General features: G+C 61.4%; 1 protein-coding gene across 3 annotated transcripts; it reads left to right on the top strand.

Annotated features, from left to right (window-relative positions):
- The first annotated feature begins 5,401 nt into the window (after nucleotides 1–5,401).
- TONSL (tonsoku like, DNA repair protein) lies at nucleotides 5,402–21,372 on the top strand. 3 transcript variants are annotated; one of them, XM_055287676.2, is made up of 26 exons: nucleotides 5,402–5,503; nucleotides 5,618–5,713; nucleotides 5,878–6,020; nucleotides 6,585–6,768; nucleotides 7,098–7,227; nucleotides 7,490–7,661; nucleotides 7,751–7,865; nucleotides 8,798–8,943; nucleotides 9,039–9,191; nucleotides 9,436–9,561; nucleotides 9,701–9,890; nucleotides 11,177–11,259; nucleotides 11,352–11,441; nucleotides 12,818–12,890; nucleotides 12,997–13,160; nucleotides 13,236–13,359; nucleotides 13,499–14,259; nucleotides 14,367–14,443; nucleotides 14,747–14,900; nucleotides 15,023–15,101; nucleotides 15,730–16,031; nucleotides 16,250–16,421; nucleotides 17,702–17,877; nucleotides 18,992–19,065; nucleotides 19,620–19,753; nucleotides 20,810–21,372. In XM_055287676.2, exons 1-26 carry the CDS (start codon nucleotides 5,479–5,481, stop codon nucleotides 21,001–21,003), a joined length of 4,137 nt encoding a protein of 1,378 aa, XP_055143651.1. In that variant the 5' UTR covers nucleotides 5,402–5,478; the 3' UTR covers nucleotides 21,004–21,372. The 3 variants fall into 3 exon arrangements, with proteins under 3 accessions (XP_055143651.1, XP_063499786.1, XP_063499787.1); XM_063643716.1 differs by having other exon boundaries at nucleotides 5,410–5,503; nucleotides 19,680–19,753; XM_063643717.1 differs by lacking the exon at nucleotides 5,402–5,503 and having other exon boundaries at nucleotides 5,856–6,020.
- Nucleotides 21,373–21,387: the final 15 nt, after the last annotated feature.

Here is a 21,387-nt window from a genome sequence, read left to right as displayed (position 1 = left end):
GTCCCCAGGCTGTGTGGAAAGCTTGGGTCAGTGCTTGGGTGCCTGGCTGGGTGAGAGTCTGAGGGGTGTCCCCCATGCTGCTCTCGGGGTCCTGCTGCTGACCCTGCATTCAGGGCTCGCTGCAGAGATCAGAGGTTGGGCAGCCCAGCTTCTCACCTGGAGGAGGTGGGCCCTTCCCATCCTCACCCTGGCTGCCCCCTAATGTGCCCTGTGGTGGCTGAGCAGGGCTGGCCTAACAGGATGGGAAGGAACCCTGCCTGGAGGGATAAGCCCTGGTCCTTTCTTCCCCTGGGACTCTCAGGGCTACTGGGAAGGATACAGCTTGACTCCCCCACCTTTGCTTAGGAGATGTGGCTCTTCTGTGATAGCTTTTTGTTGCTTCAATACCAAAGAACTGGTTTCCTCTGCTCCAGTCAGGTGCATTAACGTGCCTCACAGCAGCCCCACCCACCCCACCTGGCTGCCGGGGCCTGGCCTGCATTGTCCCGTGCTTTCCTGGTCACGGGTCGAGGGCTGAGAAATGGAGAGGAACTGGGGGCAGAATGCAAGCGCCATCATCCGGGTGGCTGACCATGGCACAGCCCAGCATGATCCTCCCAGTCAGCTCTTCCCTCCCGGGCCGCCGCACTGCCTGTCACAGGCTGAAACTTTCTGGGGCCGTTTCTGAGAATCCTGTGGGTTTCTACGCCCAGGCCAGGGCGTGTAGCCTGCTGGGAGTGCCTCGCTGCCGGAGCCTTATCTCCTGCAAAGCTGATGTGGCCTGGCCACCAAGGGCATGGGAAGGCCCCATGTTTGGTTTTCTGCTGACCACAAAGAAAGACCCCACCCAGCCCCCAGCACACCCTTGGGAGCAGCTGCCTCTGACTCTGGCACCACCAGGGTGAACTCGGGCACCTCAGGGCTGTGCTTTGGGGCTGCCCTCCCCCATGCTCCACCCGCAGGCACAGAGGGATGGGCTATGGCTCTGCATCTCTTTGGAAGCCCGACACCCTCTTGCGTAGTGTTTCTGGGTCCAAGGTGATGGTGTGGGGGGCACAGGTGGGGCAGGCTTGCCCTGTCACCTGTTTGGTTGCCTGTGTGAGAGACTGACTCAACGGAGGGACAGGCCCCAGCATGTCTCTGGGGTGGGGAAGGTGGGAGGCTTGTTCCTGATGGGGACAGCCAGGCTGGGACGCCAGGGGCCTGGAGGCAGCACATCTCTGCAGGTTGGGGGGCCACGTGGAGGGAGGAGACCCGGAGCTGGTTGAGCTGCAGCCCCACCTCCGCAGTCCTGGGAGCAACCAGCGCTGTGGGAGTTCAGGATGGGAGGGGCCGGCCTGAGGGCAAGAGCAGAGTCCACACAAGGCCCTTCAAGATGTGGGGGCCTCAAGTCTGCAGATGCCCTGTGACCATGACATGCAGCAGCTGAACCTCATGGCCCAGGGGAGCCAGGCACCTGGGAGGACCACACAGTGTGTCCTCAGCCACTGGGGCCTGGAGCACAGGCTTCCCATGGCATTGTCAGCGTGGGCCGCCAAACACACGGCTTGTGTCCAAGACCCTGAGACATCTTGGCGTCCTAACCTGCTCCTTTGTCTTCTCTGAGGATGGGGGCATGGGGGTCCAGACTCCGCAGATGTGGGGGGCATACCTAAGCCAGGCCCCACCCTTCTCCGTCCCTTGTCTCACCCCCACCCCCTGGTGAGCACCACATCCCTCATTTACAAAAATAATAAAAATAGGCCAGGCACGGTGGGTCACACGTATAATCCCAGCACTTTGGGAGGCCGAGGCGGGCGGATCACCTGAGGTTAGGAGTTTGAGACCAGCCTGACCAACATGGTGAAACCCCGTCTCTACTAAAAATACAAAAATTAGCTGGGCGTGGTGGCGCGCGCCTGTAATCCTAGCTACTCAGGAGGCTGAGGCAGGAGAATCACTTGAACCCGGGAGGCAGAGGTTTCAGTGAGCTGAGATTGCGCCACTGCACTCCAGCCTGGGTGACAAAGTGAGATTCTGTCTCAAAAAAATAGTAATTTTTTAAAGAGCAGAACAAGAAGTGTTTTTACCATTGTTGGAAATGACTTACATGTCACTTTTGTGGTCTGCGTTCTCTTTGGATATTTTCTGTATGTAACAACTGTAGTTTAAAAAAATATTCCAACCCATGTTTTGTCTGTGTTTCCTTACCAGAAGACAGACCACGGCTGGGCCTTCTGGGCTCTGCTGGCCTCCCATGCTGCCCCCAACCTGTGGCAATCTGCACCAGGCCCGCAGCCCTGCATGGCACTGCCTGACGTGTGTACCTTGTCTGGTTAGTGGGGAAATAGGCATAGAGAAATTGGGTTGTCAGCCGGGCATGGTGGCTCACCCCTGTGATCTCAGCACTTTGGGAGGCTGAGGCGGGTGGATCACCTGAGGTCGGGAGTTCGAGACCAGCCTGACCAACATGGTGAAACCCCGTCTCTACAAAAATACAAAAATTAGCTGGGTGTGGTGGGGGGCATCTGTAATCCCAGCTATTCAGGAGGCTGAAGCAAGGAGAATTGCCTGAACCCAGGAGGCAGAGGTTGCAGCGAGCTGAGGTCGTGCCATTGCACTCTAGCCTGGGCAACAGAGTGAGACTCCAACTCAAAAAAAAAAAAAAAAAAAAAAAAAAGGCTGGGCGTGGTGTTGGGCATCTGTAATCTCAGCTACTCAAGAGGCTGAGGCAGGAGAATCACTCCAACCTGAGAGGAGGTTACAGTGAACCGGGATCACGCCATCGTACCCCAGCCTGGGCAACAAGAACAAAATTCTGTCTCGGAAAAAAATAAAAGTAAAGCCGGGCGCGGTGGCTCACGCTTGTAATCCCAGCACTTTGGGAGGCCAAGGCGGGTGGATCACGAGGTCAGGAAATCGAGACCACGGTGAAACCCCGTCTCTACTAAAAATACAAAAAATTAGCCGGGCGTGGTGACGGGCGCCTGTAGTTCCAGCTACTCGGAGAGGCTGAGGCAGGAGAATGGCGTGAACCCGGGAGGCGGAGCATGCAGTGAGCCGAGATTGCGCCACCGCACTCCAGCCTGGGTGACAGAGCGAGACTCTGTCTCAAAAAAAAAAAATAAAGTAAATAAAAAAATAAAAATAAAAGGAAAAAAAGAGAGAAACTGGGTTGTCTCTGAAGGGGAATTCGGCTTCCAGGAGCTGGGCTGTCCTGTGGACCCTGGGGCTGGAGGGGATACTTAATCGTTGTCCAGGTAGCTCAGGGAGCCCCTCTGGTGTCCAAGCCACCATGTCTTCAGCTGTTCATCTGAGTCCTCTGATTCTGAATCTCACTCGCCACTCCCTCCCTCAAGCCTCACCGTGCTCCTCACACACCTCACCAGCTTGCCCTCCAAGTAGTTGCCTTGGCTCAGAGCCATGCTTTGGATGGGCAAGGGGTTGGCAGTGCAGACCTCCACAACCTATCTTCACACCCAGGCCCGCCTGGATTTCCCGCCTCCTGCAGCTTGTGACTGCACAGGTGTGCAGGCTTGGCCTGGTCCCACCCCTGCAGCCTTGGAGGCAGCGAGGCCCAAATCTGCCCAGTCTGGGGGCCACGCCAGGAGGCCAGCACTCTGCTGTCAGCCTGAGGAGGGCCCCGGCAGCGTTTACTGGACCCAGGGACCTGTCAGTGCATCACACCACTCTCTCCCCAACAGACCTCTCTGGCTGAGTTTTGCCCAAAGACTTGCTGTAATTACGATGGAAATTAACTCATCTATCTTCCACTCCTTCTGAGGCTCCTCAGTTGGACTCTGTGCACCCAGCCTCCTCTGGGGCCTCTGGGAAACCAGCCACTGCACCTGAGTGCAGTGCTGGTGTGCTGTGTAGCCGGGAGTCAGAGACCCAAGGCATGGCAGGTGTTTTGGTCCTCAAGGTAATGGGGGACAGCAAGGGTATTTTAGAGGCCTGGGTGCCCCATGTCACAGGATTCTAGACATAATTTTGCAGTCGTTTTCTCTTTCTTCCTTTTTTTTTTTTCGAGACAGAGTCTCGCTCTGTCGTCGCCCAGGCTGGAGTGCAGTGGTGCCATCTCCGCTCACTGCAAGCTGTGCCTCCCAGGTTCATGCCATTCTCCTGCCTCAGCCTCCCCAGTAGCTGGGACTACAGACGCCCACCACCATGCCCAGCTAATTTTTTGTATTTTTAGTAGAGACGGGGTTTCACCGTGTTAGCCAGGATGGTCTAGATCTACTGACCTCGTGATCTGCCTGCCTCGGCCTCCCAAAGTGCTGGGATTATAGGCATGAGCCACTGCGCCCGGCCCTCTCTTTCTTTCTTTTTCTTCTTTCTTTTCCTCCCTCCCTCCCTTTTTTTAAAATAAAGATGGGGTATTGGGCCGGGCATGGTGGCTTACGCCTGTAATACCAGCACTTTGGGAGGCCGAGGCGGGCGGATCACAAGGTCAGGAGTTTGAAACCAGCCTGGCCAGCGTGGTGAAACCCCGTCTCTACTAAAATTGCAAAAATTAGCTGGGCATGCTGGCATGCGCCTGTAGTCCCAGCTACTTGGAAGGCTGAGGCAGGAGAATCGCTTGAACTCGGGAGGCGGAGGTTGTGGTGAGCCGAGATCGCACCATTGCACGCCAGCCTGGGCGACAGGCGACTCCGTTTCACAAAAACAAAAACAAAAAAGATGGGGCCTCACTATGTTGCCCAGGCTGGTCTCGAACTGCTAGGCTCAAGCGATCCTCCTGAGTGGGCCTCCCATAGCGCTTGGATTACAGTGCGGGCCACTGTGCCCGGGCTACTTCTGCAGTTTAAGCACAGGTTCACTGACTTCCGAGAATACAGCTGGCATACACGTTGCTGAAACAGTACTCGTTCACCATGGAAAGCACATTCCCCTCCCAAAACACTCCTTGGGGCCGAGTCCCCAAATGTGACCCAGCTGCGTTCTGTGGAGGAGGAGCGCGCCTGACGCCTTATTACGTCCCCACAGCCAAATGCTCGTGAATTTACGGTCAGTCTGTCTGAACACTACGTTCGTTTTTCATAGTTGCGCCTGTGAGCAGGCTGTGTGTGTGGATTTCGGGAGGAATTGGGGCGGCGGCACAGCTCGTCCACCATGAGAGGCGCGGGCGGCACGGGGGCTGCAGCCCAGAAGACCCCACCCAGGGCGCGCTGCGACCCCGGACGGGCTGACTCCGGGCCCCCGGCCTCCCGCGTCCCCGCCGCCTGCGAGGAGGAACGGGGTCCCCACCAGGCACTCCCCGGGCCGGGCAGAGGGCTCCAAGCGCGGACCAACCCGGCGTCCGGGAAGACGGCCCCTCGGGTCGGACGCCCCAGTTGTCGCCGCCTCCCCGCCCTAGCTCCTGCGGCACTAGAACTCCGAGAATGCCGTGGGCGGGCCGACCGTACTTCCCAGAATGCCCGGCGCCCGCCGCCGCCGTCGAGGGGCGGGGCCTGCGTGTCGGCGGCGAGGGGCGGGGCCGCGGCTCAGCGCGGGAAGTCCGGATCCCGCGGCGACCCGAGCATGAGCCTGGAGCGCGAGCTTCGCCGTAAGTCCCTCGGGGGCCCCTTCCTCCCGGGGCGCGGAGGCTGGGGAGGGCTTGGGACTCAGCCCCGGCCACGGACCCCGCCGCGGAGGCCCAGCCCTCCTCTTCCTCCCACAGAGCTGAGCAAGGCGAAAGCCAAGGCGCAGAGGGCCGGGCAGCGGCGCGAGGAGGCCGCGCTGTGCCACCAGCTGGGGGAGCTCCTGGCCGGCCATGGTGAGCACCGGGACCAGGAGGCGGGAGGCGGGAGGCAGGGCCGGGGCGGGGGGCGGGGCTGGGGGCTGGGGGCTGGGGCCCGGGCCGGGGGGCGACGGGCTTTTCTCGCAGACGCCGCCCTCGCACCCGCGACGCCTGCCAGGCCGTGCTGTGCCCCCGCCTAGGCCGCTACGCCGAAGCTCTGGAGCAGCACTGGCAGGAGCTGCAGCTCCGGGAGCTCGCTGACGATCCCCTGGGCTGTGCCGTGGCCCACCGCAAGATCGGAGAGCGCCTGGCCGAGATGGAGGACTACCCGGCTGCCTTGCAGGTGCGGGCACCCTCACTGGCCTCGCCCAGCCCGGTCGGCCTCTGTTTGGAGCCCTTTTCTGAGGAGGGAGGCCTGGTCTTCGCTGTCAGGAGCCTCGGGCTGGAGGGGACACCTGGCCTGACGCAGCCTTGCCTTCACCGCCCCGGGCCAGTCCTCCGGTGGGGACCCCACAGCCTTTCCTAGGACTGGGGCAGGAGTAGGTTTCCTGGCACCAGAAACCATTACTGAATGTTATTTTAGCTGTGTTTGTGTTGGGGGTGGTCAGGCCCCATCCCAAAAGCTCTCCCTGACCCTGGCTGCTGGGGGCAGGACTGCAACCCCCCCGCCAACTCCCAGCCGCCCCTCCCCACGTGACAGCGTTGGCCGCATACAGTGTGGAGCCATTGTCACCACAGAGAGCCCTTGGCATGCAGAGTAGGGGCACGTGTCTGGCCTTGGCCTGCGCTGTGGGGGTTAGGGGGAGCAGGGTCTTTCCTTAGCAAGAACAAGGTCTCTGGGAATCTGGCAGGGCCGGTTTGCTTGAGGCGGGGTCGGCTCACAGCAGTGATTTCCTTCCGCACTCAGCACCAGCACCACTACCTGGAGCTGGCACATTCCCTGCGCAACCACACGGAGCTGCAGAGGGCCTGGGCCACCATCGGCCGCACCCACCTGGACATCTATGACCACTGCCAGTCGAGGGATGCTTTGCTGCAGGCACAGGCTGCCTTTGAGAAGAGCTTGGCTATTGTGGATGAGGAACTGGAGGGTGGGCAGGCCCCTCCACATTTTCTGCCTCCTGAACTGCGGGCCGAAGAGGCTGCAGCCCAGCACCCCCGCAGCCTCCTTGGGCGATCCCGTCTTCTGGGACCCTCCTTTGCAGGGCTCTTGTGTGAGGGGTGCATGCCCCCCTCAACCTTTCCCCTGGAGATCGTCAGCTCTTTATCCACCCTGTGCTCCATCTGCAGCAGGACCCTTGCTCCCACCTCGGGAGGAGGGAGGGGGTAGGAGAGGCGCTGCACAGGCCCCAAATGGGGCCCAAAGCTGGAAACCCCATGCGGGGAGGAAGTGGCTGAGTGTTTGGGGGGCATCTTCCAGGGACACTGGCCCAGGGAGAGCTGAATGAGATGAGGACCCGCCTCTACCTCAACCTGGGCCTCACCTTTGAGAGCCTGCAGCAGACAGCCCTGTGCAACGATTACTTCAGGAAGAGCATCTTCCTTGCGGAGTAAGCCCCTGCCCCGCCCCAGGATGGAGTGGAGTCCCTTGTTCCTGGAGGAAGTAGTTAGGGGAGTATTTTTCCCAGGGTCCTCCTGAGAGAGCAGCCTGGCTGGGCCTCATCCTCCGCCTCTCACGCCTGTGCCGCACACTGGGGAAGACCAGGCATGGTTAGGGCCCTGAGACCATAGCATGGCAGGGCTGGGGCCCGTGTGGCATCAGCAGCTGTCATGGACGCTCCTGGGCGCTCAGTGGTCGTCACCCCTCTGCAGGCAAAACCACCTTTATGAGGACCTATTCCGCGCCCGCTACAACCTGGGCACCGTCCACTGGCGCGCGGGCCAGCACTCCCAGGCTATGCGCTGCTTGGAGGGTGCCCGGGAGTGTGCACACACCATGAGGAAGCGGTTCATGGAGAGCGAGTGCTGCGTGGCCATCGCACAGGTACCCGCTGTGCGTGGCTCCGAGCTCGGGCTCCCGGAGACTCGGGCCTTGGGGATTCTGCAAAAACCTTGCTGTCCTTTGCTCTCCAGGTCCTCCAAGACCTGGGAGACTTTTTGGCTGCCAAGCGAGCCCTGAAGAAGGCCTACAGGCTGGGCTCCCAGAAGCCTGTGCAGAGGGCAGCCATCTGTCAGAACCTCCAGCACGGTGAGCCTGGGGGTCCGAATGGGGCCCTGGGAGGTGTGTGCAGGGGTGAGCCTGGGGGCGGGGTGGAGTCCCGCCAGGTGTGTACAGGGCTCTCTCCCTCACAGAGGAGGCCTGAGCACCTGTCCTTGGAGGCAGCAGCTTCAGCAAGAGGGGCAGTTACCCCTACTTCCAGAAAGGAAAAGACCCCCGTTTTTCTCTGAGCTCAACACAGTGTGTCAGGGGCAATGAAAGGGCGGCCAGGAGACCAGCTGGGCTTTTGTTTCGCAACCACCATCTTCATTGGCAAACTGGAGACAGTAGTTGTTCCCCTAGCCTCCCGGGGTGGGAGAGGAGGTGGCATGCGTGTGGTCCAGGAGTGCTGATGGCCGAGACCACCATTGGAGGTTGGCAGCAGTCAGCCCTTGCTTTGAGCCAGGCACCCTCTGAGTTGTGTGTTTTTTTTTTTTTTTTCGAGACGGAGTCTCGCTCTGTCGCCCAGGCTGGAGTGCAGTGGCACGATCTCGGCTCACTGCAAGCTTCGCCTCCCGGGTTCATGCCATTCTCCTGCCTCAGCCTCCCAAGTAGCTGGGACTACAGGTGTCCGCCACCACACCCAGCTAATTTTTTGTATTTTTAGTAGAGATGAGGTTTCACTATGTTAGCTGGGATGGTCTCGATCTCCTGACCTCATGATCTGCCTGCCTCGGCCTCCCAAAGTCCGAGGATTACAGGCGTGAGCCACTGCGCCTGGCCCCAAGTTTTTAAGTGTGTTAGTTCTTGTGATCCTTGAGACCAGTCCTCAAGATAGACCCTGCTACTAACCCCCACACCAACAGGCAGGCAGAGGTGTGGAGAGGGTGGGGGGGCCACCACAGGGCTCACAGCTTGCAGGTGGTAGAGCTGGGGTCAGTGCCCCCTGTGCTGCCCCCCCTGCATGAAGCTCTTCCTGGCAGTGCTGGCAGTGGTCCGGCTGCAGCAACAGCTGGAAGAGGCTGAGGGCAGTGACCCTCAGGGCGCCATGGCCATCTGTGAGCAGCTAGGGGACCTCTTCTCCAAGGCAGGAGACTTTCCCAGGGCAGCTGAGGCTTACCAGAAGCAGGTGTGTGGCCCCCGCTGGGTGGGAGGGAAGGGCCAGTGAGGTTGACGAGGCCTGGCCAGGGTGGCAGCCCCTGGCCTCACTGGCACTGCCCCCAGCTGCGTTTCGCTGAGCTGCTGGACAGACCGGGTGCCGAGCGAGCCATCATCCATGTGTCTCTGGCCACCACACTGGGAGACATGAAGGACCACCATGGGGCCGTGCGCCACTACGAGGAGGAACTGAGGCTGCGCAGCGGCAACGTGCTGGAGGTGAAACCCTTGCTCCCCGCCCGAATGCAGGCTCACCCATGTCTCTGCCTCAGGACTGCTGTTCTCAGGGTGGCCGTGGATGGGCATCTTTACCGGACGGGCAGCTCCTTCCTAGGACCATCCACCCTCGGCAGCTGGGAGGCCGGGCTCCCATTTCGTGTGGGCAGCCAGGGAAGCTTGACTGGGGCCCGTTGGACGCGGAGAGCGGCCCCCGTCCCTGACCCCGTCCTTCCTCCTGCTCCAGGAGGCCAAGACCTGGCTGAGCATCGCATTGTCCCGCGAGGAGGCCGGTGATGCCTACGAGCTGCTGGCCCCGTGCTTCCAGAAGGCGCTCAGCTGTGCCCAGCAGGCCCAGCGGCCCCAGCTGCAGGTGCAAGAGCCCATCCCACCCACACCGGCTCCCCAGTGAGCCCAGCTTCGTTGCAGCCTGCCTGCCCCTTGTCCCCCATCCCCGTCTTTCTCTGCGTCCACAGCCCCAGTCCTGAGCTGAGCATCCCTCTGCTCCTCAGAGGCAGGTCTTGCAGCATCTTCATACCGTGCAGCTGAGGCTGCAGCCCCAGGAGGCCCCTGACACCAAAATCAGACTACAGGAGCTCAGCGTAGCTGAAGATGAAGATGAGGAGGAGGAAGCGGAGGAGGCGGCAGCCACAGCGGAGAGCGAAGCCCTGGAGGCCGGCGAGGTGGAGCTGTCGGAGAGCGGTGAGGGCCAGCGGCACCTGGCGTTTCCCTGGGCCTGCTCTGGGCCGGGCTGGAGAGGGGTGTGCTGTGCTACTGTGGAGCCTGCCCAGGGCTTGGAGCAGAAACAGCCACAGGCAGGTAGGACGGCCAGTGCTTTCCTGGAACTGGACAGAGAAGGTAGTGACTTGCAGGGAGCCTGGGGCAGGCCTTGGCCTCCTGGAGGAGACAGTGGTTGGGAGCCGAATGCGTGTCAGCTGGGGCATGGTCCCGTTAGAGACGCATGTGCCGTCTGGGGCCGGGGGTGAGCTGGTGCACTTTGAAGAGCCCCGGGTGCCTCTGCAAGAGCTGAGCATCTTCCTGAAACCCTCCAGAGCAGGCTTGGGTTTCCTCCAGAGGCCGGCGACATCAGCTGCACCGAGGGCAGGCATGAGGGACTGGCTGGAGCGGGGCTTGGACTGAAGCCATCTTGGCCGTGGTGCAGGGAGAGAGGGCTGAGAGCAGGGTTAGCAGTTAGCTGGGGGGGCTGGTTTCTGACTGAGTGGTGGGTGGCAGGAGCCTGTCTGTGAGGCCTGTTAGGGGGTGTTCCAAGGAAGGCTGTGACTTCAACTCTGAACTCGAGGGAGTTGTTAGAACCCTGAGTGGCCAAGCAGCTGTAGGAAGTTGGGGCCTTGCCAGATTGGTTGCTGTGGGGAGGTGGATCAGGATCTAGAATTTTGGGGAATGCTGCTCAGCTGGTGGGCACAGTGAAGAGCTGGGGAAGACCTGGAGGCAGCTGCAGGGTGTGAAGGGCGTGGTGACGAGGGGTCACCCAGAGCAGGGATGGAGGCAGGTGTGTCTGCTGCCTAGGCAGGGTGGAGGCTGCAAGATGCAGGACACCCAGGCTCCAGGGCTGACCTGGCCTGATGACACAGCTCAGGAGATGGGGGTGGAGAAGGCCTGGGATGGAGGAAGACCAGCTCACAAGCCGGCCTGGGTGTGGGGATGAGTGGCTGGCGCACGGATGGATGAGGCCTCGGGCAGGCCTTCTGAGGCAGGGCCAGGCGTGGGTTAGGGCAGAAAGCTCGGGGGTGTGTCTCAAGTGGGCAGAGGGATGGCGGGCAGGAGCAGGGTCCCAGCAGGGTCAGGTAGATGTGGAGGCAGTGCTGGGACCATTGCTGAGGAGCCCCCAGAGCCCAGCAGCCTCAGAGCTCAGCCCTCCCGTCTCTGGCTCCTTTGTACCTGGGAGTTTGGGGAGCTTGCAGCAGGGTGGGGGCTGCTAAACTTTGCCTCCCACGGACTCACCTGGGGTGGGCTTGGCTCTGTTCCAGAGGATGATGCCGATGGCATGACCCCGCAGCTGGAGGAGGACGAGGAGCTGCAGGGCCGCCTGGGCCGGCGGAAGGGGAGCAAGGTGAGGACAGCTCCCTGCCCCCACCAACCCTGCTCAGCAGCCCTGCCAGCTCCTCACGCCCCTGCCCTGTGCTGGGTTGGCTGTGCCCACAGTGGAACCGGCGAAACGACATGGGGGAGACACTGCTGCACCGCGCCTGCATCGAGGGCCAGCTGCGCCGTGTCCAGGACCTCGTGAGGCAGGTGGGCCCTGCTCTGGGACATGGGACAGGCTGCCCAGCATGGAGGAGCTGTGCGTTTGTGCCGGATCCCCTGATCTCTCTAACTCTCAACTTCCTCATCTTCAAAATGGGGCCCCTTAGCAGGCATGGTGGCACTTGCCTGTGGTCCTAGAGGCAGGAGGATCACTTGATCCTGGGAGGTTGAGGCTGCAGGAGTCGTGATTATGCCACTGCACTCCAGCCTGGGCAACAGAGTGAGACCCTGTTTCAAAAAAATTTAAAAAGCGGAGGCTGAGCGGGGTGGCTTATGCCTGTAATCCCAGCACTTTGGGATGCCAAGGTAGGCAGATCACATGAGCCCAGGAGTTCGAGACCAGCCTGGGCAACCTGGCAAGACCTTGTTTCTACAAGAAATTTAAAAATTAGCTGGATGTGGTGGCATGTGTCTATAGTCTCAGCTACTCTGGAGGTTGAGGTGGGAGGGTTGCTTGAGCCTAGGAGGTGGAGGCTGCAGTGAGTCATGATCTTGCCACTGCACTCCAACCCGTGTGACAGAGCAAGACCCTGTCTCAGAAGAAAAGCCACAGGCCAGGTACAGTGGCTTATGCCTATAATCCTAGCACTTTGGGAAGCTGAGGCAGTGGATTGCCTGAGGTCAGGAGTTTGAGACCAGCCTGGCTAACATAGTGAAACCCTGTCTCTACTAAAAATACGAAAAAATTAGCTGGATATGGTGGCGAGCACCTATAGTCCCAGCTACTCAGTTCAAGCTGAGGCAGGAGAATCGCTTGAACCTGGGAGGCGGAGGTTGCAGTGAGATGAGATTGCGCCGCTGCACTCCAGCCTGGGTGACAGAGTGAGACTCTGTCTCAAAAAAAAAAAAAAAAAAAATGGGGTGCCCAGGCTGGGCGTGGTGGTTCACGCCTGTAATCCCAGCACTTTGGGAGGCCAAGGTGGGCAGATCATGAGGTCAGGAGCTTAAGACCAGCCTGGCTGGTCTCAAAAGAAAAAAAAATGGGGTACCCGCTGTGTGGTATGCATCTGTGTTGCAGCTAAGTTGGTCAGCCTGGCCAGGATGGGGGCTAGCCCACGGGCTGAGACCTGGGCACCTTCCCGCCCCGCCTGCCTCATGCCCCTGCGACTGGGTGCACTGTCTCCCCACAAGGGGACCGGGCAGGCACAGAGGCTGGAGGATATGCTGTGTCTGGTCCACCTGTCTCGGGGGGAGCATGTCCTTCACTGGTGACACCTAGGCCAGAGGAGGAGAGGGCAGGGCCACGGACTTGCTCTGGGCTCTAAGACTGAGGCCCTGGGCCCAGCTCAGGCTGCAGAGCTCACCAGGCTGGGGCCAGGCTGTGAAGTACACAGGGCCAGGCTCCTTCCTGTCCTTGGTCACAGGGCCACCCCCTGAACCCTCGGGACTACTGTGGCTGGACGCCTCTGCACGAGGCCTGCAACTACGGGCATCTAGGTGAGCAAGGGACAGAAGGAGCCTGGCGCACCTTGGTGGACACGTGGGGCGAAGAGTCAGTCCTGGCGGGGCATCGGGAGCTGGGCTCACGTCTCCTGGTCTGCAGAAATTGTCCGATTCCTGCTGGACCACGGGGCCGCAGTGGACGACCCGGGTGGCCAGGGCTGCGAAGGCATCACCCCTCTGCACGATGCCCTCAACTGTGGCCACTTCGAGGTGGCTGAGCTGCTGCTTGAACGGGGGGCGTCCGTCACCCTCCGCACTCGAAAGGTGAGCCTGGTGGGGCAGAGGGCAAGGGTGAGGTTGTGGGGGCTGCTGTGCCCCTGCTCAACTGATGCCACACAGGGCCTCAGCCCGCTGGAGACGCTGCAGCAGTGGGTGAAGCTGTACCGCAGGGACCTGGACCTGGAGACGCGGCAGAAGGCCAGGGCCATGGAGATGCTGCTCCAGGCAGCTGCCTCTGGCCAAGGCAAGCAGGGCCTCCCTTGTCCCTGGGGTTGCTGTGCCTACCCTGAGGGTCCCCGGGCCCTGATTTCGGGAGATGCTCCACCACAGGTGGAGCAGGAGGTGCCAGGCCCCTGCCTCAACACGGATTCTCTCTCCCACAGATCCCCACAGCTCCCAGGCCTTCCACACCCCAAGTAGCCTTCTGTTTGACCCTGAGACCTCTCCTCCTTTGAGCCCCTGCCCAGAACCCCCCTCTAATAGCACTAGACCCCCAGAGGCCTCTCAGGCCCATGCCAGGGTCTCCCCAGGGCAGGCAGCACCAGCCACGGCCAGGCCTCGGAGGAGCAGGCATGGGCCAGCCAGCAGCAGCAGCAGCTCAGAAGGCGAGGACAGCGCAGGCCCCCCGCGGCCGTCCCAGAAGAGGCCTCGGTGCTCCGCCACAGCACAACGGGTGGCGGCCCGGACGCCTGGCCCTGCCAGCAACAGGGAAGCAGCCACAGCCAGCACCAGCCGGGCAGCCTACCAGGCAGCCATCCGGGGTGTGGGCAGTGCTCAGAGCCGTCTGGGGCCTGGTCCACTGCGGGGCCAGAGCAAAGCCCTTGCCCCCCAGGCAGCGCTCATCCCGGAGGAGGAGTGCCTGGCCGGGGACTGGCTGGAGCTGGACATGCCCCTGACCCGCAGCCGCCGGCCCCGTCCCAGGGGCACTGGGGACAACCGCAGGCCCAGTAGTACCTCCGGGTCGGACGGTGAGGAGAGCAGACCCCGTGCCCGAGCCAAGCAGGTCCGCCTGACCTGCGTGCAGAGTTGCAGTGTGCCAGTTAAAGCAGGGCCCAGCAGCCTGGCTTCAGAACCTCCAGGGAGCCCCAGCACCGCCAGGGCCTCAGAGCCCAGTGGGGACAGCTCTGCGGCAGGCCAGCCTTTGGTGGGTGTGCAGACCTGGAGCAGAGCCCTCTCCCCACTCCGGGCAGACAGGTGTAGGGTGGAGCCCACTGTGGCTCCTGACTCAGCCCTGCTGCCTTCACCTGCCAGGCTCCGGCCCTGCCCCCTCCCATCCGGGTTCGCGTTCAAGTTCAGGATCATCTTTTCCTCGTCCCCGTCCCACACAGGTGAGGCATCGCCTGCCCCACCCCGCAGCCCACCTGTGCAGCTCCGTGCCAGGGTGCCTGTGTTTGCACATCAGGGTGGGGCTTGTGACGAGGGCTCCCTGCTGTGTTCCAGGAGGACCCTGTGGCCCCCAGGAATGGCAGAGGGGCTGGTGGTGTGCCAGGCTGCAGGGAGAGGAGGGGCCGGCTACCTGGGAGTGGGAGAAGCAGCTGAGGGGGCTTTTGGCCCTGGGCAGGGATGGCAGGTTCCTGGGGCATCACCCCGGCTGTGTGCAGGCAGCAGCAGCAGCGCCTCTGTCCCTGCAGCAGTGAGACCCACTCTGTGGCCTGGCTGGCCGAGCAGGCGGCCCAGCGCTACTACCAGACCTGCGGGCTGCTGCCCAGGCTCACCCTACGGAAAGAGGGGGCCCTGCTGGCCCCACAGGACCTCATCCCTGATGTGCTGCAGAGCAATGACGAGGTGAGCCGCGGCAGGGGTAGCCAGGGCCTCAGGCACCGGGAGCCCCAGGTGGCTCGTGGCTGCAGAGCAATGATGAGGTGAGCCGGGGGAGCCCCCAGGTGGCTCATGACGGTGCCTTCCAGGTGTTGGCTGAGGTGACTTCGTGGGACCTGCCCCCGTTGACCGACCGCTACCGCAGGGCCTGCCAGAGCCTGGGGCAAGGTGAGGGCCAGGAGAGCTGCAGTTTCTGGGTGAGGTCGTGCAAGGGGGCTGGGCACACAGGCTCCACCAGCCCAGTTCATTCCTGAGCCTCGGGTGTTTCGGGGTGCACCTCCCCCAGCCTGGTGGGTGCTGTGTCCTGCACTTGGATGTGTGAGTGGCAGGGAGAGGACAGCCCTCAGCCCCTGTGATCTGCTGACAGGGAGATGGCAAAAAGCAGCCGAAAGCCTGGAAAATCAAGCCCAAGGAGGAAGGCCTCGCATGGGCTGGGAGCTGCTGGGGAAGCTTCCCAGAAAGCTTGTCCCGGGGGGTGTGGAATCTGGCAGTTACTGGTGGAGCTCAGGGTGCTGTAAACCCACCTCGGCCCCCAGGGCCTCACAGTGCTAGACCCACAGGCGTGTGTGAGTGGGCTCTGCAGCGAGTCTGGTGGGTGACCCCTGGGGCTGTTGAAAAGGGGCTGCCTGGTTTGCCCTCGGATTCAGAGGGCAGAAAGGGCCAGCCTTACCCTGGTGATACCACATCCCTCCCCCAGGGGAGCACCAACAGGTGCTGCAGGCCATGGAGCTGCAGGGCTTGGGCAGAGGGGAGAAAGGGCCGGCCTTACCCTGGTAACACCACATCCCTCCCCCAGGGGAGCACCAACAGGTGCTGCAGGCCATGGAGCTCCAGGGCTTGGGCCTCTCGTTCAGCGCCTGCTCCCTGGCCCTGCACCAGGCCCAGCTTACACCCCTGCTGCGGGCCCTCAAGCTGCACACAGCACTCCGGGAGCTGCGCCTGGCAGGGAACCGGCTGGGGGACAAGTGTGTGGCTGAGCTGTTGGCTGCCCTGGGCACCATGCCTAGCCTGGCCCTCCTTGACCTCTCCTCCAATCACCTGGGTCCCGAAGGCCTGCGCCAGCTTGCCATGGGGCTCCCAGGCCAAGCCACCTTGCAGGTATAGGCACGGGGAGCAGCGGGCCCTCAACAGCGGGGAGTCGGGGTTCCCATTCTGCAGGTCCCTGGGTGGTCTAGGGCAGTTGGGAGAGCCAGCCAGTGCCTGGCTGTAATAGGCTATGCCAGGCAAGGTGGGAAAGAGACTGCCAAGCCAAGCACCAAGGGGGACCCTGTCCATGGAACTGCTGGGGGCTCACTGCCAGCCTGTGTCTTCCACAGAGTTTGGAGGAGCTGGACTTAAGCATGAACCCCCTGGGGGATGGCTGTGGCCAGTCCCTGGCCTCCCTCCTGCGTGCCTGCCCTTTACTCAGCATCCTGCGCCTGCAGGCCTGTGGCTTCGGCCCCAGCTTCTTCCCGAGCCACCAGACAGCACTGGGTAGTGCTTTCCAAGGTGAGCTGACCAGGCACTCCCTGTCCACTCCCTAGCCCCGGGGCATTGAGGGTTTCGAGGACTTTCAGAGGGGGCCCGGGCTGGGCACACAGGGGTAACACCTGTGGTCCCAGATACTTGAGAGGCTGAGGCTGAGGCAGGAGTATCACTTGAGCCAAGAGTTCCAGGAAAGCCTGGCCCACATAGTGAGACCCCATCCCTTAAGAAAAAAACGTCTAGGCTGGACGCTGTGGCTCACGCCTGTAATCCCAGCACTTTCGGAGGCTTAGGAGGGCGAATCACCTGAGGGCGGGAGTTGGAGACCAGCCTGACCAACATGGAGAAACCCTGTCTCTAATAAAAATACAAAAAATGGCCGGGCGCAGTGGCTCATGCCTGTAATCCCAGCACTTTGGGAGGCCGAGGCGGGCAGATCATGAGGTCAGGAGATCGAGACCATCCTGGCTAACATGGTGAAACCCCGTCTCTACTAAAAATACAAAAGATTAGCCGGGCGTGGTGGCAGGCACCTGTAGTCCCCGCTACTGGGGAGGCTGAGGCAGGAGAATGGCGTGAACCCAGGAAGCAGAGCTTGCAGTGAGCCGAGATCGCGCCGTTGCACTCCAGCCTGGGCGACAGAGCAAGACTCCGTCTCAAAAAAACAAAACAAACAACATCTAGGGGCCTGGGATGCTAGACCTGGCTCTCCAGGAAGGCCTGGCACCTGGGAGCAATAGATGGTTGTGTGGGTACGGGGTCTGCCTCCGAGGGGCGTCTGGTGCCCACCCAGCCAGGCTGACCCCCCGAGGACACACTGAGAGCAGAGTCCAGGCGCTAGCTCAGTGTCCTGTGGTCCCCATCCTGTGCTCGCCAGCTGAGTGCTGTTCACCTGAGGCAGTTCCACTGTGAGCCACCCAGGCTGTAGAGACTGGGGTCCCAGTGCCAAGAGACTGGGAATTGGGTGTCATCCAGGGGTGGGGCAGCATAAGGGGGGCAGCAATGGTCAGTGCACTCCCCTGGCACCCCCACCATGCAGAGGCATGTGGCCCAGGACCGTGTGGTTGTGAGGTGGGAGAGGGCAAGGTGTCCAGAGCTGGGGGCAGCCGAGCTTGGAAGTCTGGCCCTGCCCTCCCAGCTGGGAGAACCTGGGCGAGAGCCTTTGCCTCTGCACTTGCCACCCCACCCCGCGAGCACTGCAGTAGTAGTTTCCCCAAAGGGGTCCTGAGGGTTCTGGGCCCAGAACTTGGGGTGGGTACAGGGCTGTGGCCATGTGGGGCTGACGGATTCTGGCCCCGGTGCAGATGCTGAGCACCTGAAGACCCTGTCCCTGTCCTACAACGCCCTGGGAGCCCCTGCCCTGGCCAGGACCCTGCAGAGCCTGCCCGCCCGCACCCTCCTGCACCTAGAGCTCAGCTCCGTGGCAGCTGGCAAGAGTGACTCTGACTTCATGGAGCCCGTAGTCCGATACCTAGCCAAGGTACAAGGTGGGGAAGAACCCAGAAAATACTGAGCCTCAGAGGCCAATGGTCCCAGGGGAGCTGGGAGGAGCTCACCTCTCCCCAGATTCTGGCTGAACTCACTGAGGGGCTCTACAGAGAGGATTAGAGGTTTGGAGGTTTAGAAAAAATAGCTGGGGGGCCAGGCTTGGTGGTTCACACCTGTAATCTCAGTACTTTGGGAGGCCGAGGCAGGTGGACCACAAGGTCAGGAGTTCAAAAGCAGCCTGGCCAACATGGTGAAACCTTGTCTCTAGTAAAAATACAAAAATTACCCGGGCATGGTGGCGGGTGCCTGTAATCCCAGCTACTCGGGACGCTGAGGCAGAGAATTGCTTGAACCCAGGAGGCGGAGGTTGCAGTGAGCCAAGATCGCACCATTGCACTCCAGCCTGGGTGACAGAGCGAGACTCTGTCTTAAAAAAGAAAGAAAAAACAGGCTGGGTGTGGTGGCTCACGCCTGTAATCCCAGCACTTTGGGAGGCCAAGGCGTGCAGATCACAAGGTCAGGAGATCAAGACCATCCTGGCTAACATGGTGAAACACCATCTCTACTAAAAAATACAAAAAATTAGCCGGGCGTGGTGACAGGCGCCTGTAGTCCCAGCTACTCGGGAGACAGGCAGGAGAATGGCGTGAACCCGGGAGGCAGAGCTTGCAGTGAGCCGAGATCACGCCACTGCACTCCACCCTGGGTGACAGAGCGAGACTCTGCCTCAAAAAAAAAAAAAAAGAAAAGACAGCTGGGGGGATGCTTTTGTACAGCTGCCTGTCTCAGGCTGTGAATTCCTGCCCACCAGATAGGACCTGGGACCCAGGGTGGCCTTGCCCACGCCCAGGCAGGTCCCAAGGGGCACACTAGGGCCCCTGATGCTCTCTCCTGGGGGGTCTTCCAGGCACACCTGGGACCCTATTATTTTCACACCATCACATGCAGAGTGTGACCCACATCAGGAGAGGTGTTTCCTTCCGATCTCCAACTTGATGGGGGACTCTGCTCCCTTCTGGGCCCCTGGGTGTGGTGCATCTGCTGGGAAGCAGGCAGGGCCGGTGCGCCACTCTGTTTGGCCTCCTTGGGCCTCTGCTCATGTCCAGGAAGGCTGTGCTCTAGCCCACCTGACCCTGTCTGCAAACCACCTGGGGGACAAGGCTGTTGGAGACCTGTGCAGGTAACGCCCTTGCCCTGCTGCCTGCTGACCTGGGGGTCTGATCTCATGGCTCTGGACCCCAAGGGAACTGGGCTGTGGGAGAAGGGCCACAGAAATGGTACCAGCTCCTCCTCCCCAGCGCATTCCAAGACCTGGCTCCTTCGGTTTCCACCAGCCTCTCAGGCTGCCCTGGAAGGCAGACTACCCTCTGGCTTCTTTCTTAGCATGGGCCTGTGTCTCTTGACAGCACTCCTCCGGGCATGTCCTTGTCACTCCTGTGCCTCGGCCCACATGAGGGCACTGCTCTTATGACCTGGAGCCTCAGTCAGCTCTCTGGGGAGTGTCAAGAGGAGCCCAAGCTGGGCCAAGCACACCCAGAGCTGGCCACTGTGGCCCTGACCCCTGGGAAGGACCCCCAACCCTAGAGGGGCATCTGCTGCTGGGCCAGGCAGAGGCAGAGCCCCTGGGTCTGGCCCGAGGCTCCCTGAGCTGGCATTTGTCTGGGCAGCTTTCCTAGTGTTGGGGCACGGCCTCTCTGGAAGCCAACCTTTGCACTTCTCCCCACGTTATCTCAGATGTCTCTCTCTATGCCCCTCACTCATCTCGCTGGATCTGTCTGCCAACCCTGAGATCAGCTGTGCCAGCCTGGAAGCGCTCCTGTCCACCCTCCAAAAGCGGCCCCAAGGCCTTAGCTTCCTTGGCCTGTCAGGTGAGGGCTGGTATGGTGCCACGCCTGCCATGTTCGGCCTTTTCAGGGACCTGCCTGAGACACAGGTGCCTCCTCCTAAGGGGCTGCCAACTGCCACCAGCCAGGCAGCAAGGCTGGGCTCCATGAGGCTGGGGCAGCAGGGGGCAGAGTGACAGTGACAGAAAGGGGGCATGATCCCAGCTCCTAAAACCATGGGTTAGGGGGCGAGGTGGGTCTCTGCCTCTGGTCTCTCCAACCCAACCTTCAGAGCAGACTATGGTAGGCAAGACCCCGTTCCACAGGGACTTTCTTGTCCCTGGCAGGAAAAGGGAGCCCAAGGTCAGGGTGTTGAAAGCTGTCAAGGTACCCTCCCACTTCCTGGCAGGGGCTCCTCTGACACAGCCCTGCCCAGGCTGTGGTCTGATTTAGCTTGTTCTCTCTTGAGCCACATCAGGGCAGTCCCCAACCTGAGCTGTCTGGAAGACAACCCAGTAGGGGCTTTGATGACCTGGCTTGCCCTGCTGGGGCCGGGGCAGGCTCTGCCCTCCAGGGGATGAGGGCTGTAAGTGAATGCACAAGGGGGGGGCTCTGCTTTCTTCCTGTGCCACCCTTCACCTCCTAGGAGGGCCAGGCCGCCTTTTCCAGGAAGGCACCCGGTGCTGGTGTGAGACCCCTTCCCCACACCTTGGTTCCTGGCATCTGTACTTCCCACCCAGCTCCCTGAATTCCTGAGCTTAGTGTCCTGTTGATCCACTCAGGCCCACGATGTACAGATTTGCAAGCAGACCCATTATGTCCTTACGGGTGGGGAGACTGACGTGTAGGCATGGACTTTGAGATCGGGCACTGTCAGAGGTGTAGAAGGGAGCCACCCTTCCTCCTGCCTGACCGCTGGCTGTGCAGATGATCCCACCCCTTCCTGGAGTGTCATGGGGCCTCTCCTGAGCTCTGCCCACTGCCCCTCGCTACAGCCCTGGGGCCCTCAGGGAAAGCGAGTTTGTTCCCTGGAGCCTGCCGCGGGCACCGGGACGCCGCCGGCCCCCGCAGCGCTGAGGTCTGCCCTCTTCCCCTCCGCAGGCTGCGCCGTCCAGGGTCCCCTGGGCCTGGGCCTGTGGGACAAGATAGCTGCGCAGCTCCGGGAACTGCAGCTGTGCAGCAGACGCCTCTGCGCCGAGGACCGGGACGCCTTGCGCCAGCTGCAGCCCAGTCGGCCGGGCCCCGGCGAGTGCACGCTGGACCACGGCTCCAAGCTCTTCTTCCGGCGCCTCTGACCCTGGCGCCGCCTTTCCCCACCCTCACCGAAGCCCCTAATAAATGAAGCTGCTGGCCGGGCATGGTGGCTCACGCCTGTAATCCCAACACTTTGGGAGGCCCAGGTGGGATCACGAGGTCAGGAGATCGAGACCATCCTGGCTAACATGGTGAAACCTCGTCTCTACTAAAAATACAAAAAATTAGACGGACATGGTGGCAGGCCCCTGTAGTCCCAGCTACTCTGGAGGCTGAGGCAGGAGAATGGCGTGAACCCAGAAGGTGGGGCTTGCAGTGAGCCGAGATCGCGCCACAGCGCTCCAGCCTGGGCGACAGAGCGAGACTCCGTCTCAAAAATAATAATAAAATAAATGAAGCTGTTGCCTCTCTCCCCGTGGCTGCCT

Source organism: Symphalangus syndactylus, chromosome 7 (genome assembly GCF_028878055.3).
Source record: "Symphalangus syndactylus isolate Jambi chromosome 7, NHGRI_mSymSyn1-v2.1_pri, whole genome shotgun sequence".
Classification (NCBI taxonomy): domain Eukaryota; kingdom Metazoa; phylum Chordata; class Mammalia; order Primates; family Hylobatidae; genus Symphalangus; species Symphalangus syndactylus.
Note: the sequence above shows the minus strand (reverse complement) of the source record. Positions and strands in the feature narration are given on the sequence as shown.

What these genes read in the sequence shown, in the direction of transcription:
- TONSL (XM_055287676.2), top strand. Translation starts at nt 5,479, where the DNA reads ATGAGCCTGGAGCGCGAGCTTCGCC. An exon ending in CTGTCAGAACCTCCAGCACG is followed by an intron (nt 7,866 to 8,797) that starts GTGAGCCTGGGG and finishes TCTTCCTGGCAG; the next exon opens with TGCTGGCAGTGGTCCGGCTG. An exon ending in CTCGTCCCCGTCCCACACAG is followed by an intron (nt 14,444 to 14,746) that starts GTGAGGCATCGC and finishes CTGTCCCTGCAG; the next exon opens with CAGTGAGACCCACTCTGTGG.